This window comes from Amborella trichopoda, chromosome 4 (assembly GCF_054954075.1).
Source record: "Amborella trichopoda isolate Santa Cruz 75 chromosome 4, AtrichopodaSantaCruz75HAP2 v2.0, whole genome shotgun sequence".
In the NCBI taxonomy this organism is placed as follows: Eukaryota; Viridiplantae; Streptophyta; class Magnoliopsida; order Amborellales; family Amborellaceae; genus Amborella; species Amborella trichopoda.
In genome coordinates, this window is record NC_142339.1 from 4,400,378 (window position 1) to 4,423,614 (window position 23,237).

The window sequence follows — 23,237 nt, forward strand, 5'->3', positions numbered from 1 at the left end:
TTGTTTTATATTTATCTTTTTCCAATATTTGAATTTGCCAATATGCTGATTTTAAATCAAACTTTGAGAAAATATAGGCATGGACTAATCTATCTAGGAGATCCCTTTTATTTGGAATAGGGTAGCGAATCCATCTCAAAACCTTATTCAAGGGTTTATAATTTAAAACAAGACGAGGGGCTCCCCTTTCAATCTCCGAAGCTTTTTCTACATAAAAAGCTACACAGCTCCAGAGTGAAGAACTTTTCCTAATTAGTTTTTTGTGAAGAAGTTCTTGTATTTCAGTTTTACAAATTTCTAGGAGTCTGCTATTCATTTGTATTGGCCTGGCTTTAGTTGGAATTTTCTATTCGTTAAAGCCTGGTTCATAAGGAAGTTCCACAATGTGTTGCTTTCTATTCCAAAAAACGTTAGGGATTTCTGCACAAACTTCTTTTGCAAGTATCGTTTTGAAATTATTAATTTTATTTGGTATTTGTGGTGATGTCAATTTTTCATCAATAGTCTTATACATAACCTTTCTTTTAAATGAAAGAGAAATCTTTCTTTCGTAGAAATCTTATTTTTGATACTATTTATTCCATGAATTCTTGGTTTATCAATGAAGTCAAATTTTACTTCATATCCTTCAGTATCAGCTTTTATCCCAGTATTATCAATTCTAATGGGGTAAAGCATGTTTAAGAAGGGAGTTTCAAGTATCACAGGCTGTCTTAATCCTTTAACCATTGTAAAAAGAAATTTAAAGCATGCACCGTTATTAATTAAGAGGATATCAAATAATTGCTTCTTTATTTCAAGGTCTATTTCTAAAGCATTTATTTTCTTTTTCATATGACATTTATTTTTATAGTGTCCTATTTTCCCACAGTTATAGCAAACTGGTATTTTTCTTTTTCCCTTCTATTTAAAGGAGTGATCTTGTAAAACTTTTTTAGGAAAGGTATTTTTCTTTCCTTTTGAATATCTAAACTTTGTCTTTCTAGAATCTCTAGAGTCTCTATATTTCTGTTTGTGAGAGGGCTTGGAAGTAGGTATTGTGTTAAAACCGAATTGCTCATAAAATCTCCCAATTCCTTTTTCCCCGTCATTCTTTGTTTCTCCAATTGTCTTTTCAATTTTAAGTCTTGTGCACAAAGCAAGACCTTCAGCACAAATTTCTACTGATAATTCTCCAAGAGTACACAAAATAAGGAATAATTCCTCCATGCTTACTTTTCAATCTTATCTTAACTTTTTCCCCAAACAAATGAGAAAGTCCAGCAATGAATTTTTCTTTCCAATGGTCAGCTTTACTATCTTCTCTAGATAGCATTCTGGAATAAAATAAATCTTTATACCATTTGAAATGTGAGAGAGTTGGACAACGAAGATTTGAAAGTAGATCCTCAGATCTGGTTGATAAAAGGGCCGTACTTCCCACGAAGTGAAGTGTAATGATATATATTAGAGTATGTACTACACCTCCATCAGTAACTATATTTTCAAGGACCTGTCCAGGTCCTACCTCATTTTTAACAGCCCATTGTTTAGTAGCATTTAAGATTTGATTTTTTGCTTCTTCATCCATATGAAAATCCTACCATCCTCTAAGCCATCCAGTAAAACCACATATAATGGCTTTAGCAATTTCGTGGTGTTGGTTTCCACTTGCTTTACATGAGATGGCATACATAGTCATATGTTTCATGAGATCAAGAATTTGATTCTCAGACATCCCATCTATATTTCAATTTGCTATGGATCGTCCTGAATAGGAAACTGAAGTAGTAATGAGGTCATCCTCTATTTGTAGATCTACAGGAGTGGACCTAGGATAATACATTCTTGTTTTAGGGCTACAGGCCTAGTTTTTCTCCCATAGTCAATCCTATTAAGCTATAAGCTTTTTGATTTAAAAGCTTCTTCTATTTTAGATATTACAAGATCAGAAAAACTTTTATCTTGTTGAAGTACTTGGACATTACCTGATTTTCCTTTAATATCTAATTTTTCAAATCTTTTTATCAACTCATCTACCAATTCTTTATTGCCTTTTTTCTTTTTAATTCCTTGCAGGTTAAATTTTCCTGCAGCAATACTAGGAGGCGGTTTGTATAAAACGGCACCCTTTTCTTTATCTTCTTTCTTCTCTTAAGGTTTTATTTTATTTAAGACGTTTTCTATTCTATTGATCTGTTTTCCTAGAGTCTGTAGGAATAAATTTGTATAATTATTATGTTCTATTATATGGGGTATGGCTTCAATTTTAGCCATCTGATTATCAGAATCTTTTGGTAAGCTTTTATTTCTTGTTTTTCTCTTTTTAGGTTTAGACTAGTTTCAGGAGGATGGTTAGCTTCAATGCTTTCTCCTTTTACTGTATGAAAGGTATGAAAGGTGTTTGGACAATATTAATATTCTGTATAGTATTATCCTGAAACTCTAGATATTTTATTCCTTCCTTTTCAAGGATATACCTAAGCCATTTAAAGAATTTTATATTTGTTTTATGTTGAATCATGAATTTATTAAATTTAATATGAAAGAGTTCTTTCAGTCTTACATTAAATTTTTTGATGAACCATTCCCTTATTTGTCTATTTTCTTCAGACAAAAAATCCCTTTTTACCCATCCTTTATCTATGACAAACTTTTCTTGGATTTGAATTGTCAGAACTTCGAAATCAAATTCAGACATGGTTGGCTCATCAAGCTCAGTCTGAGAAGAGCTGGGAGTATTTACAGTATAAACAGGATGTTGTACCTGTTTTTCATTTTTTCTTAATCCTTCTAAAATGATTTTGTCACCATGCGCTTTTTCATAATTAGATTGAGGTACTGAAAAAGTTGAACTTCTAGGAGTATAAGTTAAAGGTACAGTATTCTTGGCAGGCAGCCTAGGAGCTAAAACAGTATTTGGAATACTAAATTTGGTTCTTCTAAGGGATGGAAATTGGATTTCAATTTCCCCATTTGGATATTCAATTATTTGTTCTGGCACTTTATTTTCGGGAATAGGTAGACGAGTCTCTGTTTGTAGAGACCAATTTTCAGGTAAGTTTACCTGCTTCCAGCATATAGCTTTAGGCTAGACAAGATTGGATTTTTCCATATTAGTTTGAAAAAATATTGTTTGTCCCTTTTTATCCATTAATCTTGCAATAGAACAAAGAGTGTTCATGACCTTATAACAAATTCTATAAACAAAAGCCAAGTTCTGGGATCTAGGGTCCATGTCAAACCTTGAGTTTTAAGGTTAAGAGTTCGAACTTTTAATAAATTTGGATCAGATAGGGACACAGAAAAATTTGGAAAGCAGTTGAAATATATAGGTCCATTACAGACACTCGACTTAACGATCCCTAAAAGAGAGTCACTGAATCTTCTCTGTCTACTATCTCTTAGACAGAGTAAAACTGAATTATTTAGTCCTTCTCTAATTAATCGTTTTACTGCTATTTGTACAAGACCTATATGAAGATAATTATAACCCCTTTTGATATGATCTGCAATCATTCTAGTTGAAAAGAGTTGAAAGCTATCTTGATTTTCCATAACTGAAAGAGTTTCTTCAATCGTTTTTATTGAAAAACTGCTTTTAAACTCAAATGTTCCCTTTTTATAAATATCATTTGTGGAGACCTTTGGGATGTTCCAGTTTTGCAATTGTTTCTCAATATTATATATGATTATTTCTTCTCTATTATTTACTCGTAGAGTAGTATTACTAGAACTACCAAAAGCTGTTCTATTCGATAGTGTTCTAAACAAATTTGTCATTTTATCTTAATTTTCTTTCCCTGAGTCAACCGGAACAGTCCATGCACCTTACGGCCTTCCTGGCTCACGGTGGTCTTTGGGTCACAGCGACTTTAGGTATGTTAACAAGATAAAATGTACACATTGGTTCGGTTTTCTACTGAATAAACTGGCTCTGATACCATTAATATCATTTTATCAGAGCTTTTAATATCTCATTGTTTAAACTGGCTATGGTAAAAGTTTATGGTAGTTTTAAATACTGAATATTGAGTATGACTTTTAAAAGTTTTTTGATATATCATAAATAAATGGGTATTTCAAAACTTTAATGAAATACAACCACTATACCTGAATAGCTTTAAAGATATATCTATTCATAGCTATATAAAAGACTATGGTGATTAGCTAGGGACTTTAATTAGACTATGGTGTATCATAAAAGTATCAAAATGTACTATATAAAAGTCCTATAAAGATATATCAAAGATCTTAGCTAGGGACTTTTTATGATATAGTTAAAAAGATATAGGGACTTGAATTCTATATATTTTCTATATAAAATATATACTTTAAATACTTTTTAAAAAAGATTTAAACTAGGGAGCTTTAAGTCCCTATACTTTAAAAGGGACTATATCTTTTATCGAGTATAGTCCCTATAACATGGCATAAAGTCCCTATCTTTATGCCATTTTATAGGGGATTATTTATGCCATTTTCAAAGATATCGGCTCAATGAGAACTAGGGACTTTATACCATTTTATAGTATGGGACTATATTATATTTAGTGGCATCTTTAGTGGCATTTTAAGGGATTATATAGTGGCCACTTAGTGGCATTAAATAAAGGGGCATTTTATGGTCCCTAGTCCACTAAATGGACTAAAGATGCCACTTTATGCCACTTCTAAGGGACTATATTATATACTTTAGTCCCTAAGTGGCGTCTTTAGCCCCTACAATTTAAGATAGTACGGGACTATAAGGGATATAGTCTCTTATAATCCCTTATAGTCACTTTATGCATAAAGTCCTTATAGGGATAAAATAGTATAGTCCCTATACTATTTAGTCCCTATATCAGTTTATATAAAAGATATAGGGACTTAAAGATATAGTCCCATAATGGACTATAATACTATTTAAAGGGCATAAATAGTATTTCTTTTAAAAGAAATACTATTTAGTTATAACTGGGGACTTTAAATATTAGCTAATACTCATAATTAAAGTCCCATAAATATTTAAGGACTTTTTTCTCATTCATATCATTAAAGATATATCAATAATCTCATTCTGGTGGTATTTTATCAAAATATGAGTATTCAAACTATTTATGGTATGAAGTCTTATGCATGCAAATGATAATGAAATTATGTATGAATACTACCCATTATTTTTTATGAATTTTATTTTATCCCTCCTCCGCTATTTGTAGTATCTTCCAAATATATATATATATATATATATATATATATATATATATAGGGAAATGATATCGTGTCACCCTGCCGTTATAATATAATGAAACCACACTTCTAGAAAACCATGTTTGTGGTATTTGTATTACCCAAAATTTTGCACACACACTCCCTTCATCTCGATACTCAATCTCAAAAAAAAAAAAATTGTAGTTTTTACCCCATGTATAATCAAAATGAGTCCTCTCCAACAATGAATCTAGACCGTCTATTTGGTGACTTTCAAGATCTAGGCCTTTATGAATTCAAAATCAATTTTTTCTTTTTTGACATTGTTAAACTAATGATAATCAAGTTATCTAAAAAATTTGAAAAGAAAAAAAATCCTTCTAAGGCCTAAATCTAAGCATCTCACCAAAATGGACGGCCAATATTAATTGGGCTAAAAAAACACTTTCTGGGTTGTGTTTTCAAATTTTTCTTTTTAGTGATTGTTCATTAGAATGAAAAGAGTGTATATATAAAAATTAGGGTCAAACAAATAACCCTAACATAGTTTTTGAATATTGTTTTACTATATTACTATACAACCGTTGCATTAAATCACTCCCCATATATATATATATATGGGAAATGATATCATGTCACCATATCAATATAATCTAATGAAACCACAATTCTAGAAAACTATGTTAGAGGTATTTGTATGACCCGAAATTTTGTATATACACTCTCTTCATCTTAATAATCAATCCCAAAAAAAAAAAAAAATTATTTTACACCCTATATATGGTCAAAATGCATCCCTTCAAACAATAATATAAACTGTCCATTTGGTGAATTTCAAGATCTAGGCCTTTATGAATTCAAATCAATTTTTTCTTTTTAACATTATTAATCTAATGACAATAAAGTTATCTAAAAAATTTGGAAAGGAAAAAGATCCTTCTAAGGCCTAAATCTAAGAATCTCACCAAAATGGACGGACTATGTTAACTGGGCTAAGAAAATACTTTCTAGGTCGTATTTTGAAATTTTTCTTTTTTGTGATTGTTCATTAAAATGAAAAGAGTGTATATTTAAAATTTTGGGTCAAACAAATGGCCCTAACATAGTTTTTGAAGATTGTTTCATTATATTACTATACATATAACCGTTGCATGAAATCACTCTCTCTCTCTCTCTCTCTCTCTCTCTCTCTCTCTCTCTCTATATATATATATATATATATATATATATATATATATATACACACACACACACACTTGTTCTCACCCCCCCATTCATGCAGCTACTAGTAAGAAAAGAAGTTCTTCAAAAATGTAGCAAGTTCGACAAGGTAAGTATCAGCCTTCTATACATCATAAAGAGGAATGCCACCTTCAACACAATAAATTAAAACTCTAGAAAGTAAATAAGATAAATGCAAAAGAAAAATACAAGGATCATATTATACAGAATCCATATGCCTGAAAACTTGTCATGATAGAGCAATCAATGAAAAAAGTTAACAAATCAATTTATTAAAAAAAAAGAAAATAGTTCAAAGACTACCTCCTCAAATCCTCTGGCAGACGTCGATAACTCATCCATTGTTCAACATCGCGGCGCTGTAATTGCATTTCCAATCTCCTGGAGAAATAATATGTTGTGTTTCTCTGAATGTTTCAGTCATAAGGTCTTAAAAGTGGCAAGAATAATATTAACTACAAAGAAAAATTATTCAACAATCATTTAATCAAATATAAAAGTATGGAGCAAAATAATTAAAAAGGCATGTTATACCTATGTATTGAATAAAGTAAAATTAGAAGTTGAATGAGTTTTTCTTTTTCTTTTCTATTTTATGTCTTTTTTGTTGGGGGTAGATTACTGCAAAAAGGTCCCCTACCCATGATAGGAATGGAACTCCAGGTGTCATGTTGTAACACCTATTACCCTGACCACTAGTACCTTGACTCCATTTCTAGAAGTTGAATGAGTTTATTAGTTAAACATCTCACTTTTCTAATATGAGGCATCCCACCGATTCATGCATTATATCGATCATGACATAAAATGGAAGCATTTAGAAAATCAATAGTGATTGACTTTCAATCTAAAAATCCTTCCATTTCTCTTGCTCTAAAATTATGTTCCCTAATAAAGTAATGACGTAAGAACTTCCAAAATTAAACACTTCTTGAGCTACAAACGTTTCCTCCACATCCAAGACACAAAAACCAAGTGGAGGTACCATGTACACATCTTTTTGTAATTCCCCAAGAAGTAATGCATTCTTGACATCTAATTAATGCAAGAGCCACTCCAAGTTAACCGCCATAGATAGAAGTAGCCGAGTGGAAGCCAGAGGGGCAAATGTTTCCCATTAATCTATTCCATAGGTATGAATAAACACATTGGCGACTAATCCCTCCATGTCAACAGTAACATCGGCCTTGAGCCTCACAGTGTAGACCCATTTGCAGCCAATCAACTTCTTCCCTTTAGAGCGTCTACTAGTTCCCAAGTACCACTCTTACATAATGCCCTCACCTCCTCACACATAGCCTCCTTCCACTTGGGATGACCTAAAGCATCTGTAACACTCGAAGGAATAGAAACAGAAGACAGAGGACATAAAAGCATGGTAGGAAGGAGAAGACAGAGGACATAAAAGCATGGTAGGAAGGAGACAATGACTCATAAGAAACAAAATTGCTAATTGGGTGAGCAGTGCAATTACATTTACCTTTCTATCTAGCAACGGGCAGATCCAAATGATCACATTGAGAATTGATAGATTTCAAATTAGAATTACCAGGATGAGAGGTATGTAACTAGCTTGGAGGCCTGTCAACTATGGTGGTCTTCACTTCCTTTTGCTACCGTCAAGTACAGAGTTTTAATTCCTTTCTTCCAACTTCAACATACTTGAGCTCCTAAATCAAGAAAAATAGGTATAGGAAGGGGAACATGAGGCCTCGAGGCCTCTCTTCAACATTGTTCTCCCCTGAAGACAAATAGAGAAAAAAGGAGTGGACTCAAAGATGTAGCCTCCATCGAAACAAATTTCTTCCTTGACACTGCATCATAGAACTATAACCCTTTTGAGAGGACGGACGACCCAGAAAAATACACACCACATATTTGGGGTCCAACTTCTTATGATTCGGACCAAGAACATGAGCAAAGCAAACACAACCAAAAACTTTAAGAAGAACACTAAAATGTGGATGATCAGGAAAAAGAAGTTTATAGGGAGATTTGTTTCCTAGAACATGAGAAGGCATCCAATTGATGAAATAAGATGCAGTAAGAACAACTTCTGACCGATACTACTTTGGTACATTCATACTCAAGAGTAGAGCATGGCTAACTTCCAACATGTGTCTATTCTTTCTTTCAGCTATCCCATTTTGTTGTGGGGTATATGAAAAAGAGTTTTGATGTTCAATGCCATGTTCCTCAAGATAGGACAACTCACCATTTACCACTCTCCAACTCGATCAGATTTAAATACCTTAATATTAGTATCAAACTGAGTATGGATCATCTTATGAAAGATATTAGGAACCTCATCTTTGGTCTTCATAAGACAGATTCATGTATACTGAGAGTAATAATCCACACAAAAAAAAATACTGATAACCAAACATAGAAGTATCGGGAGATGGACCCCACACATCAGAATGGACAATAGCAAAAAGAACAAGACAGACTTTATATTGAAGCTCTGACACAATAGTAGAAGAAAACGTCTTAGGAAATAAAATTTTCAATGACTGAAATGGCAATTGACAAAGTCGGAGATGCCATTACAAAATCCAATCTTTATTGACACTGTTGCTAGACTAAAGAGCTTGAGGAGTAGTAGTAGACAAGTCAAGAATATAAAGACCGACCACTCGCAATCATCTTCCTCATATCCAGGTCATGGAAAACAGCGTGGGAAGAAAAGGATGTTGCACTACAATGTAGACTCTTGGTAATGCGACTGACAAACATTAAGTTTAAAGCAACACTAGGAACATAAAGACCTGATGAGACAATTGAGGAGAAATATTTACAGTTCCTTTTCCAGCAATGGAAGTAAAAGATCCATCAGCAATTCTAACCTTGCCACCACCAAAACAAAGAGACAAAACAAAACAGAATAGGAAGAAAACCAGGGAGATATACCAATCATACGATCTGAAGCTCCCAAATCAATGATCGGGACTGTCCAGATGGATAAAGAGAAATATATCAGCAGAAACATGAATACTTGAGTAGGTAAAGGACGATGTAGAGGCAGTAAACGGGCCATGTAGCTGATCAAACAAACAACAAAGGCTCAATTTCCTCCTTACGAACTGATATCATCTCCTTTTGGGCAGAAGACGAGGGTCGTGCTGCAATGGGTAGTGTTTGATTTGTATTAATAGTTGTTGAACCACCAGTAGATGAAGCATTGTGTGCATTGAATTGTCCAAGATGATTGAACTTTGCTGGTCAACCAACTAAATCCAACAATTCTCTTTAATCTGATGACTTCTACCATAATGATCACACTTCATCTTACTCTTATCTCCATGATTGGAACCTCTTTGTCCAAATTTTTGAGATCCACCCCTTTTATTGTTGCTAGGAGGTAATGAGACTGAGAAAAGGAGAACAATCCATTGGTTGTGTAGGCAGCAAGACACTTTTTCTACTTTCCTCGCTCTAGATAAAGGAATATACTTGATTGAGAGATGGAAGATTATCCCGACTGAGGATTTGAACCCTAGCTAACTCGGGTTTAGTCCAGTCAAAAACTCAATGTTCTACAAAATGCTTGTATTTATCTCCATCGTTCTTGCAAGCCGGTTTAAACATCTGCTAATGATCCATTCCTCCCATAGGCTTTCAAGTAAATAGAAATAAGTAGCTACAGACTACTCCCCTATTAAAGATGGGATATCTCCTGCCCAGTTGGTACACTCAGGACATACTCTTGCTTTGGGAGTACGTTTGGTGTACCGAATCCCAGATTTCTCTCACAATCTAAAGAAACATGAGGCCCCTACTAATTGAAGGTAGCATTGAGTGCAACAACAAGACATCATAGTTAAATTTTCAATCTCCCACTTCTCACGTGAGGGATCGTTTCTTTAGGTCCAATAATTTTTTCAATGATATATCCCACCCTCCCTCGTCCACCAATAACATTTCAGCAGACTATGACCATTCCAGATAATTTATCCCATCAAGTTCGATAGTTGTAATATGCAATACAAGGTTTTCTCCATGGATAGCCCTGTGAGAGGTTAAACCCGAAGTACAAGAGGTGGTAGAGGAGTGCTCGTGAAATAGACGAAAATGCAATAGTATAATCACATAACAGATTTACGGATACAATTATCAAAGAGATTGTAACTTGTAAGACATTAAAATGCTTGAAATCCCAATTATCATAGTAGGAACTAGAAGTCTAAACTAGAAACGATACACAAAGTCAACAAGGCAAAATCAAAAAACAAATACATCAAGTCATCAACCAAACAAGTAAATATATCATTAAAAAAAAAAAGGTAAAAGAAAAAACACATGATTCACAACATAATATGTTGTAGCAAACAAAATCAAAACCCTATTTTTAAATATGATTATGTTTTAAAAATATCAAAATCAAATCGATGTCGGTGCAAACTTCGTCTATTGGGTCACCATCAGTCCTCAAAATCAACTACTAGAAGCTCTAAATCCACCCACGAATACCCCCCAAAACCCTTTTCCCCCCTTTTTAGGGGGGAGAAATGACATTTTTTTTACCCTCGCCAAGGGTTTTTTTCGCCCTACCACAAACTGTCACTGGGCGACACCTAGGCGGCGCCTTGCCCGCCTAGGCAGGCGCCGGAGGCAGGGCGCATAATTCCACTGCCCAAACAGCGCCTAGGCATTTTTTGAAATTTTTCACCTAAGCGGTTGGGCGGCCGAATTTTTTAACACCACATACAAGATATCTTGATAAAATATGAATCTTACAACTCATAACCAAGGTTGCGACATATTATAGGAGTCCAACAACCAATTTTGAAAAACCAAAGCATCCCAACCAGTTCTAGGGTTTTCAGTTCAGTATCACAAACTCGACACAAATAGAAATTTACGATGAAATTAGGGATTGATGCACCATACCAATTTCATATCTACGTTCTCGATGCACACCAACGAAATCTAGGGTTTGCGTCACCGTTAGTTTCCAGATCTAGGCTTTCCAGATTTAAGGTTTTGATCCAAAACAACCAAGTGGAGGAATTTCAATTCACACTGACCAGATCTAGGATTCTGCCACTATTAATTTTCTGATCTAGGTTTTTGAACCACACATTGGGGGTGGGGGTGGGGGTGGGGGTGGGGGTGGGGGTGAAGGGACTTTAACATTAGTGTTTTCAATTCATACTTGATTTTCTAGGTTTAGGGTTTCTGATCATATGGCTACTAGAGACCTTCTCTCGGTCAGATCACATCATTATGGTTTGAAACAAATATCCCCAACCCCAAGCTTCCTGCTCTAATACCAAGTTAAAATACAATACACTACTATTTAAGGAAAGAAAGAGTACAAGAGATATTCGGACAAATCTTAAGGCACAAACTATATACAACTCAATCCTGAAAATATACAGCTTTACCGTTGATATAACTTTGTAATCACACAAACACACTATTATGTATTACAGACCAGTATATGTCCTATAATATACAAAACATCCAAGATCCCGCGACATGCAAGTTTATATATCTATATGTATAAATAAATAAATAAATATATATATATATATAAAAGGATTAGTTTTAGAGAACATAAAATGAAATATAAGAAATAAAATGAGCACTAAGCAAAAGATGCATGATTTGTTCTACTAATACATATTATTTATCAAAATAAATTAATAAGCACTAGGAAAATCAAATAACATCAAAAGTAACAAAATAGATTTGGAATTTTCATTTGAATAAGCAGTCATACCTTCGCCCGAGAGATTGTAGAAAGTTTTGCATATTTCCAATAAGCAAAGCAAAGAGGAAGAGGCCAAGTCCAATTATGCCCATTGTGAAGAGAACTTCCCACGGAAAAACACTAGGAACTTGGTTTCCTGCTAGAGTACTGATTTGCTATCATGCGTGTATGGCCACAAACAAGAAGCAATGTTAATAGAAGGAAAGCCCTATAATACACTAATAGAAACCATTGCCTAGAATAAAAATAAGATGTCAACCCATAGGAAGTGTATGGCCACAAACAAGAAGCCATGCTAATAGAAGGAAAATCCTATAATATACTAATAGAAACCGTTGCCCAGAATAAAAATAACATGTCAACCCATAGGAAGTTCTAATACTGAGAGGTGATTAGATATAAAAATGAAATCACGATTTAGAGGTTACAAGTAATTAGAAATGCCAACTTAACCATTCAACTCCACAATATATGCAGTTGTTTAGAACTCAGCAGAGTCTTTAAACAAAACAGCTGAGTCCAATTTGTTTTGACTCGCATCAGGACCAGATTTAGCCATATTTACAGGGATCTTCCAAACAGGTGGCAGTCCCACTCCAAGATCTCATCCCGATTTCTAGATTTTGGGATCCCAATCCTGACTATCAAGGATCATCGTTCCCATTGTTAGGGATCTCAATCCCAACCTTAAAGACTAGGATAACAACCAAGCTGATGATTTTCTTTATTTAAAGCCAGTTAGCAACACAACTTTAGTTTTAATATAGTTGCATTACTTGCTGGCCATAAATAAAAAATACCCACTTTAAAGAGTATATATAATCCTAGATCCCCAAAGCTTGGGATCATGATCACAAAAGGTGAGGATCAAAATCCCAAAAAGTTGGAATCTCGATCCACAACATTTGGTGAACTTCATCCCTAACATATGCATTGTACGGACAACGCTCCCAACCACAAGGATCTTCCATCATTTCACAATACCTCACTCCCTGTCCCGATTCTGCTCCTGGTCCTGCTCCCAAACCCAACAACTATGGGTTGAGCCAAAAGTCCAATTTGACTTAAAAACGTTAAGCAAAACTCGAAGGAAACCCCAAAACTCAAAGGAAAAGGGACGTTAGCAAATGCAAAAGAAAATTCAAGTACCTGAAAACCCCAAAACAAAGAATAAATATATCTTGAGATAATTCTAGATTCAATAGTAACAGGAACAGCTGTTCCATAAATTCCATATGGGAAGGGGCCATTTTTAGCGTCATAACATTGGGCAGCAACAGAATTATTCTTCCAGCTATCCCAAAGTGATGACTCTTTGAATTTTTCCAGATAGCTCCCATGACCACAGTCAAGGAATTCAAAGCAGGCAGAAGTGTTTATAAATTTCCAGCAAGCATCTCGTAAACATACATTAACCCTCTGCACAAAACAAAAAGCACAAAAGAAAAACCATGTAAATACCGCAATGGCACATGAAATGATTAAATAACAAATGACTGACATCACATGTTAATATAGAGAGGAAACAAGTCCAAAAACTTCTTATCACAGATAAGCAATTCTAAAATTTAAAGTTATGATGGGATTGTTGAGTCTCGCCCATGTAATGGTAAACCCTACAATGTCCACTTCCGAAGATTCACCTTGTCTTGATATTCAGAAACCAGCCTGCTAAAAAGATCAACACACGAAACCAGGGAAATAAAGATCACCGATTTCTGCCACTTGGAAACCTTCTTCTTGATGAACTCATAGACCACAACACATAAAACACTCATGCACAAAATAGAACCAGGGAGCAGACAGTCACAGAAAACCAAACAAGCATAAAAGCTATCTTGTACGCACAACCCCATACAAGAGGCAAACGCCCAACGGTTAGGATTGAAACATGGCAATCCGATGTCCCGTGTTGCATGATAGTCTTGCATTTTTATTCTTTTCTAAAAATCATATTTACATGAAATTAGTATGGTGCATCCAAATAAAATATTAAAAATTATTCTGAAGCCAAAAATGACCAAACTGCCAATGGAAAAAGACAAGGCTAGTTTGATCATTATGCAATATTAAAATATTTTTAAATATTCTACTTGTATGTGACTTGATAAAAATCTATCGCTTGTTCCAATTTTTATGTCAAACTGATTTCTGTAGAAAATAAATAAATCTAGATGACTGTGCGCAAAAGATCTAAAATCCGATAGGTTGATTTTTGGCAAATAAAGAGCGAGAAAACACTCAAACATTAGTAAGCAAGAAAAATAAAGCAAGAAATAAATCATGCAAAAAAAATACAAGGATTTTACATAGTTTGTTATAGATGTGACTACATTTACAGGCAACAATGATTGACAATTCTCCACTAATCAAACGAAAGAAAATTACAAGATTGCTCTTACCTAAGATAACTAGAGACAAACTCAATCTCTCACAAAGCTTCTCTCTACACAACTCAGGGACACTCTACACAACCCCTTAACTCATTCTCTCTCTCTACAATGTCTATTTATAGAGAAAATAAGGAAACCCCCAAAAGGAATCAGTGAATGCGCAACCCATATCCTCTATCCTTTTGGTAAGTTAAAGATATCTTGACATATATGTTTCTTAAAATTAGGGATTCATATACCACTAAATATTTTTTGGGTGAAGATATCCCACTAAATATGGAAACTCAAAGATTATCATGCGACTTTAACTTGGAAGTCAAGATAAACTCCAACAAATCTCCACCTTGTCTTGGATTCCAAGAGAGATTCCCATTGATCGTCCTCTCAACATGCGCCCCCATGAGCACTCACCTTGGTAACAAATACATCATCCAACCACAACTCTTACTTTTGTAATGGGACCAGCTTTGTCAACATTATTTCTAACATTCTTGTTAGGTTTTGTGGCCTTTTGAGGCCTAGAGAGCTTGTAAAAATAATAATTTATAATGGAATATGCGCTTCAGTGAAAGTGTGTGTTGACTGACCATGGGTTGGACGGGGGCAGTTTACAGCCATGGTTATGTCCAAAACCCTTACCCCTAGGCATATAACACTACTGAGAAGGGTTTACTGTAGGTCATCTCCTTTTCCGATCAGATAGATCCCCAAGGATGATGTTTGTAGGCCAGGAGAACTGTGAGTCACCTGTGCGTAGTTGCAGGCCTACGAGAGCAAGGGCTAAAGTCTAAACAAACTTTCACACAACATGTACACATAACAACCACATTATTGGGAAACAACGCTATAGAGGGACACGTGAAAATGTGCATAGAGAGAGCCCCATTTGTATTGTGGTGACAAGTGCTAGACTTGCACTTAAAGGGAGGAACTGTAATCCACATTCCAGAGTCATAGTTCAACTGTTTATTATCCAGCTTTGATCAACCAATCCTGAGCCCTTACTTTGAGACTGTGGGTCATAGGTTTTTGTTGGGTTAGATAAGAAAACAATAGTGGATCATAACCCCTTCTATGAGCCCGTTGTCCGATTTCTCCCGAAATATGGAGTCTTGAACCCAAATCTTGTGGAGATGTGTGTCATAGTCCCCTCTACAAAATTATCATACTCCTAGGGTCTATAATTCCATGTAGAGAAAGCGATTAAGCCCGCAACTCTCTGATATGTTGTTGTAATCCACAGCAGAAATGAGTGCACTTCAATAGACCATATCTCCCTCATCCGTAATCCATTTGCGGTGAGGTATGACCCAGTTTGTTCATCTTTGAGTCCTCTATCACTCAAAAAATTTCATGGTGAAAGGAATTGTTAGCAGAGAGTGGTAGTGAAACACTCAGACATGTCGAAATTGCTCTGCAGTCTAACTGAAGATGTATTTACTAATTACTTTTCTCGATTCTCTCATGGGATATCGCACCATATCTTGGTAATTTCACGTTCAAATTCAAATATTAGGATATAATCAAGTTCAAGATAAGACAGCTTACCATTGAAACCACCTGAGGTGCTTCCAAATTCGAACCAAGATATAAGTTTACCATATTGAACCAATCTGTGAGAGATGATTGGTTGTGGTCAAAGATTTGGAAAAGCTTCCTCAACTCTCATCCTCATCACATCAGAAAATCTATTTAAACCCCATTTCTCAGGGAGAGAAGGGACTGATCCCTAAATCCATATACGCCCCTTCACAATCCTTATCCTTGTGCTTGATAGACAGGAAGTGAGAGGAGAGTTACGTCAAATTGTATCCAGTTGTTGCATCGATATTCGAAAGATAAGCCCTTGATAACGTCATCTTCCAAGTTGCATGTAAAGATCATCATATTGAGAGAGAAGGTTATTGATTTCGTGACTCACTTGGAGGCCTCAGCTCGAGGAAGAGTAGAAGTGGACAACCCCCGGCATATAATCAGGTATATGGGCCCCCATATGCCCCGGTGTTGATATTTTTCATACTTCTGTATATTTCTCCTCCTAGATCTGTGTATGTATAAGCTTCAAGGCCTGAATCAAGGGAGTTCGATGCCTCTAGCATTTGTCTCTCTTCTCTCAAGCTTTTGTCCTCTCTCTAGGTGGCACGCCACCCCCCATAAGTGTTGGGATGGCATGAGCATATCTATAGAGATTGAGAGCACACCCAGCCTATTGTTTTGGTTTTAGGGGAGGTGCCATCTTGGCCTCCCCCAAGTGAAAGAGGGTTCTCAATGAAACCCTAATCAGCCCCATAAATCTCAGATAAGGAAATCCCAAAGTTGCTTTCCAATTTCAGATTAGAGGATTCAGCAGTATCTAGAATTTCAAGTGCGCTATTGTCAAGCAATCAGGTGTGGGGTGTAGGGTGTGCTAAACCCTAAGGGGGTAAACTTAGGCAAAAAGTTAGCAAGTTTTCCCTCAGTTATTTAATTTTCTTTTCTACTATTCTTGTTTTTATTCCTAAAAAAAATGATAGTTTATGTTCAGCTTGGAGTTTTTTTTGTTTTTTTAAGTGAACTCTTTTGGCTGTAAGTTATTAAAGATTCCAGATTGTAGTAAGCTTATTTTATTGTATCTGTGGCACCTGAAAGTAGAATTTTCAGTAATTAATAAAAGAAAAGAAAAAAAATTGAATTTATAGCTTGGAATTCTACATGGCCACTTCTTTCACTAAGGCCCAACCCCCACACGTGTGGACCACATAGTTGGGACGTGGCCCACATAGTAGGACACTCCATATGTTACCCAGTATTAGGAGCCCTTTTGGGGATTCAGAGATTTGAATTGTTCATGTGTTATAGAAAATCTTGAAAAATCCTAAAGAATATTGTGTTTAGGAGATATTCTTTCAATCTTTGAATTTTGACCAAGACTCCTTTTCACTTTCATTTCTACAATCTCTTCCTGAGAAGATAAAAGGAATTCTAGTAAAATTAGGATATGAGTTTTGACTAGTCATAGTCTAGATTGACTAGAAGTGAATATGGATCAAAGATCCGAGGATAAGATTCCTAGATTCCTCCGAAAATCATGATGGCTGATTTCAGGGATGAATGACTTTGATTTGTTTCTCTCTCATTTCATAGATCACCTAGAAATCTTTTAGTCAAACTGAATCCTAATCTAAGTGGAATAACCTAGGGTCCTTGAGGCATGTATAAGGAGGGACGGTCCCCATTCTCAGCACCATCTCTCTCTCTCTCTCCTCTCTCTCTCTCTCTCTCTCTCTCTCTCTCTTGAGTGGCACACACCACCCCATAGATACCTAGAGGTGGGACGCACCACCTAGGAAACAAAAAGAAAGGGAGCACACCCAACCCTAGGCTTGGTTATGAGAGGTTGTACATAGTGGCATTGTCCCAAAGTTTAGAAAAGGCCTATAAAAACCCTAATTGTTGCAGCCCATGCTCTCAACCCCATAGTTTGTGATAAGGATATTGCAGAGGTACTTCTCAGCTCAGTGGATTCAACAAAACCTAAAGATCAAGTGCGCCATTGGTTTGGTAATCAGGTGTATATGTTAAATCCTAAGGGGGTAACCTAGGCAAGGGTTCAATAACTCTTCCCAATTTTGTTTATTCATTTTATTTTCAGTTCTTGATTCACGTTTATTTTGGATTCCTAGTTGTAAGTTTGAATTCAGTTCTTGAATTCAAAGTTTTATTCAAGTGGAAGACTCAAAAAAGCGAGGGGTAGGCTCAAAAGGACATGGTTGGAAGTAGTGAGAATATGTATGGGAACTTGTGGCCTCACTGAAGGTATCGCCCTTTGATAGAGTAGAATGGCGGACCAGGATTCGTGTAGCCAACCCCAAACATTTAGAAACAGGCTCTGATGATGATGGTTCAAAGATCCTAAACAGTAATAGGTTTGTTTCTGCATTGTATATTGGCAATTGTAAGCAAAAATTTCAATTATTAGTAAAGAAAAATTAATTTATACTTTGGAATTCTACATGGCCACAACTTTCATTTTTCTAAGGAAAGCTCAATTATTTTCAAATGATTGTATAAACAAAAATTACTTTCAGATGACTGTATAAACAAATCTACAATATCACATAAAAGAAATATTTTTTTATGAATCTAAGGCATTTAGGCATGGGCATTATAGGAACAAATCTGAGTAGCACCTCTGTAAACCCACATCTAGTATATAGGCTTATTTCTTTAATTATTTCCATATTCCTTTGGAAAACCATTAATATTAGTCCGTCAATTTTTTACCACATTTGTTCATTGGGATATCAAGTCACAACAGTTGTAGGTGAAGGTTGTAATAAGATACGATCCTTCTGAAAAATATTGATTTTCACCAATGTCCTCATTCTTTTCTAGCAAAATTTGCATTGAGGGGTTTCCCACAAAATTCTCACCATTTGAGGCATCAAACCATCTGGACTATTATTTTATACTTGTTACTCAATATTCCAGTTTATATGAATACTAACAGTGACTTGCCAAAGTATCTTGAATGCACACCAGAGAAATTTTTAACTCCTTTCCTTTTCCATTATCATTACGTGATAAGGCAAAATGCTTATTTGACGTTGAATATGCAACCGTCAGGAGCCATCAAATGTTCTAGATATGGTTTTGGAAATGGTGTTTATTCCATCAAGGAATATTTTTAGATATATATCATTGCATATAATTGGGATAAGGCCTGGATGATGATAATGATAAATCATTGCATGATGGGACTAAGGTTTTAAACTTACCTTAAAGATTTCCATGAAATGAACATGATTCATTTTGATTCGAACTTGCTTTTTGCTCATGTAAAGCCCAAGGGCAGCACAAGAAATTTTCCAAGTTACTATGCTCATGGATCATTAATAACAAGTAAGCATTTTGTCATTTAGTAGTAAAATGTATTAAACAAAATATTTTCAAAACTTCTGAAGATTAATGTCAGGCTAAATATTGTAAACAGGTGAAACCAACAATTCATCAATCAATGATAAGGTTTCAGTCCATACTCCTTGGAGTTGGGAAATCAATGACCGACAACAGATTATAAACGGATAACAATTAATGAGACTTCATTTATATATTAAATCTCATTGTCACTCAATTGATTATCACTACTGTGCTTGTACTCACATTAGGGTCTAAGTTCAATGAGAGCAAAGAATAATTTTATATCAGTGTAAATTAACAGTTCTGAATCCAGATGTACGGTATATGCTTTATGAAACACAGAATATTGTGACAAAATAATAAGGAAACTAGGGACTGCTGACTTGTTCTGTATGTTGGATGCTTCACTAACCTGCAAGCCCAGGAGATACCAGCAGGAACCCACCACATGCCCCGCCAGGACAAAAATGAGAAGGTTAATGACAAAATTTGCCCATGCTGACTCAAATATGAACCCAGTTTCAGATCGACCAACAAGCAATGGAAGAAATCTACACATTCTTGGGATATACTGGAGAAGAACAGTGGCTCGTAACAGATTTTTTGCATAATTAGCAGCCGAGGATCCTATATACTTAGGCAACACAACCAGAATCATGATCTGCAGAATTAAGTACAACCTATTAGAGATGAACGGTTAATTATTAATTTCAATCAGGAACAGTTAGTATTTCATATACTACATGGAAAAAAGAAGTTTAGGTGGACATGAAATCATGTGGTTCACATGCTGACCCATGGGGAGAAACAATCGAGAATCTCATCAATACAATTCATGGAAAATAAGTGCACATCTAAATGTCCCATGATAGAATTTAAAGTGACTCGATCTTCTAAAAAAAATATGAAAATATCCATGCACTAGAAATATGTTATAGCGCAACATATTGAGAGAAAAGCTTAGTCTCATTAATTGGAAAAGAGGGAATAGCTCTCTCATAAATAGAATAATGAGTACAAAAGACTGAAATATTCATGAGTACAAAAGACTGAAATATTCTTTTTCAAGAGTTTTTTGGACATCTTATAAATACAATTACAAACAGATGCTTAATTACAAAAAAATAGACTTGGGCAAACTGCTTCCCTCAATTGCGCAAAAATAGTATGACAAGTGAACAGTGTGCTACTTGATTAACTGCTTTGAGAAGAATTCTTTGCAATTATCAACTAAGAGGATATGAAATGCAAGCAAGAAATAAAACTGAAGTAGAGATGATCGTTGGGTTTTATGACCTTTAAAGGCCTAGAGAGCTTGTAAAAATGATATTTATAGTGGAATATACACTTGAGTGGAAGTGTATGAGTTGACTGAGCAAAGGTTGGGAGGTCTATGACCCTGGTCATATCTAAAACCCTTACCCCTTGGCATGGGGCCCTACCGAAAAGGGTTTGCAATGGATCATCTTTTGTTGAGGTAGGAAAGATGCCTAGGGATGATGTTTATAGGCCAGGAGAACTGTGTGGTCTTCTGTGTGCAGTTATAGGCCTGTGAGAGCAAGGACCAAAGCCTCAACAAACTTCTGTACGACATGTACACATGACAGCAGCAATACTGAAAAGCAGCCCTAAAGAGAGACATGTGTACATGTGCATAGAGAGAGTCGTTTTGTACTGTGGTGACAAGTGCTAAACTTGCTTTTAAAGGAGGGAACTGAAATCCATAATCCAGGATCATAGTTCAACTGTTTATTATTTAATTTTGACAAGCCAATCATGAGCCCCTGCTTTGAGACTATGGGTCATGAACCTTTGCTGTGTTTGATAAGCAAACACTACTGGATCTTGGTTACTGGGGCGAGTGGAGTGCCTTTATTGTTGTTAATTTTGACCTATTGGTACCAGTCCACTCCTAGTATATTTTATTTTAGTATTAAGAATGTTTCTATGATTTTTAAATATTATTTCAGAATTTTTAAATATTATTTCTTTTGTATTTTCATTAAAAGCGTATTTCTGAAATTTTTCATAACTTGATTTACTACATGTGGGATCAAAGATCCAGCCCCCACATGTGTGCCACCCATGTAGGGCCCACTTGAGCTCCAAGGGTGGCACGCCACTTTTTATACATAACGGGGGGACGCCACTGTTTTGGGGGAGAAAGGGGGCATGCCCCACTTTCTTAAAAAGATTTGTTTAAATTTTATTTGGCAGCACGCACTTTTTAAGGAATAAAAGCCTGCACGCCATGTTTTTAGGTAAAAGGGGGCATGCCCCATTTTTTGTTGTTTCAAACTTTATATGTTTAAAATTTAAATTAGTTAAAGATAAGATAGGAAATGGTTTAATTTTAAATAAAATTTGAATTCTAGTAGGAGTTATTCAAAATTCAAATCTTCCTTATGGAGATCTAGATTGTGATAAGATTGATTATATTTTAATTTTAAATAGGAGTTAGACTGGGGTCGAGAATAAGATTCTTATTCTTTCCGCCCAAAATTATGATGCTGATTCTTATCTTTTCACCCAAAATTATGATGGCTGATTTGCGGGATGGATGGCTTTGATTAAATCTCTTACCCCACAAATTACATAATTATCCTAAAGGCCTAGCTGGAAATTGAATAAGGCATACTTGGATTGGAATCCTATTTAAAGTAGGAATAAGATCTTGTTTTTATTTAAACAAGATTTCAGCCCCCTCTCTCATTACAAGAGATTTCTCTCTCATGCCTTAAAGATTCCTTTCTCTCACGCCCCATTTTTTTCTCTCCATCATATCTCTCTTTTTTTCTCCATGCCAAATTTTCTTCTCTCCAAAAGAAATTTGAAGTCGTGTGCCCCCATCTCTTGACCCACAGGGAGGCACGCCACTCTCTCTCCTCTATATTTTTGAGGTGGTGCTATAGTGAAACCTAGAGCAAGTTTGAAGAAAGGAGGGAGAATCCCAGCCTATCGAAAGATCAACTTACAATTCAGTCCTAATTTGTTCCCATAGGGTTTTATAAATCCTAGTTGATTTTGAGCTCTCTAAAAATCCTAAAAAAAGAAGCATTACTCACAAAGCTTCCCTATCTTAGAATTTCCAGCAACATCTAAGGGAGTAAAAGTGCGTCATTGATTAGGGAATCAGGTGTGGGGTGTACCAAAACCTGGTATTGTAATTCCATGCATCTTCCAATAAGTCTTCCCAATAGTTTTAATTAATTATCAGTATTATTGTCTATTTTTTGTAAACTTTCAGGTTATGCTAAAAATTATGGTAGAAGTTAGTTTAAAGTTCCGGGAAAGTTTCTATTTCTCTTGACAGTAAAAATAAAGATCCTAGGTTGTATCTAAGGCATTATTTTAATTTTTCAGCAACATATTGTGACCCATGTAAGTGGAATTCAGGTATTTGAAATAAAAGTAAAAGAAAAAAATTTTGAATTTACTATATTGAGTATCTCAATAGCCACACCTTCAAGGATCAGTTACATGGTTGCACCCACTGCTGACAACAAACATGATCATATTGAATCTATTCACGGTACAATACACATGAAACGTAAACATTATCTTTGTTGAGTTTTACGTGAATTCCTGGCATAAGTTGCATTCATCTGTGAAAGAAAATAAGAAGTATGCACAATTTTCCTACATAAGTCCTGTATGTTTTTAAAGGATAATTGCCTCTTAAAAATTTACGTGACAGATCATCAGACTGATTGTCAAAAGAAACATTGCAAGCTTCAATCACTTCATCCCTAAATTCAATTGCAAACTTAGCAGCCTTTGCAGCTTGAAAAATATTCGTGTGATTGTTCTTC

General features: G+C 35.2%; 1 protein-coding gene across 10 annotated transcripts in view; it reads right to left on the reverse strand.

Annotated features, from left to right (window-relative positions):
- LOC18439299 (putative cyclic nucleotide-gated ion channel 20, chloroplastic) overlaps positions 1-23,237 on the reverse strand; it is a 54,946-nt gene that overhangs the window by 18,679 nt on the left and 13,030 nt on the right. For 8 of the 10 annotated variants that reach the window (XM_088864439.1, XM_011626970.3, XM_088864441.1 and 5 more), the window contains 4 exons: positions 19,838-20,086; positions 13,283-13,552; positions 12,143-12,288; positions 6,721-6,798 (listed from right to left, as the gene is read on the reverse strand). In XM_088864439.1, the coding sequence (XP_088720565.1) occupies positions 6,721-6,798; positions 12,143-12,288; positions 13,283-13,552; positions 19,838-20,086 (743 nt within the window). The remainder of the gene's footprint in view (positions 1-6,720; positions 6,799-12,142; positions 12,289-13,282; positions 13,553-19,837; positions 20,087-23,237) is intronic. The other 2 variants (XM_088864442.1, XM_088864443.1) reach the window with 1 other exon arrangement.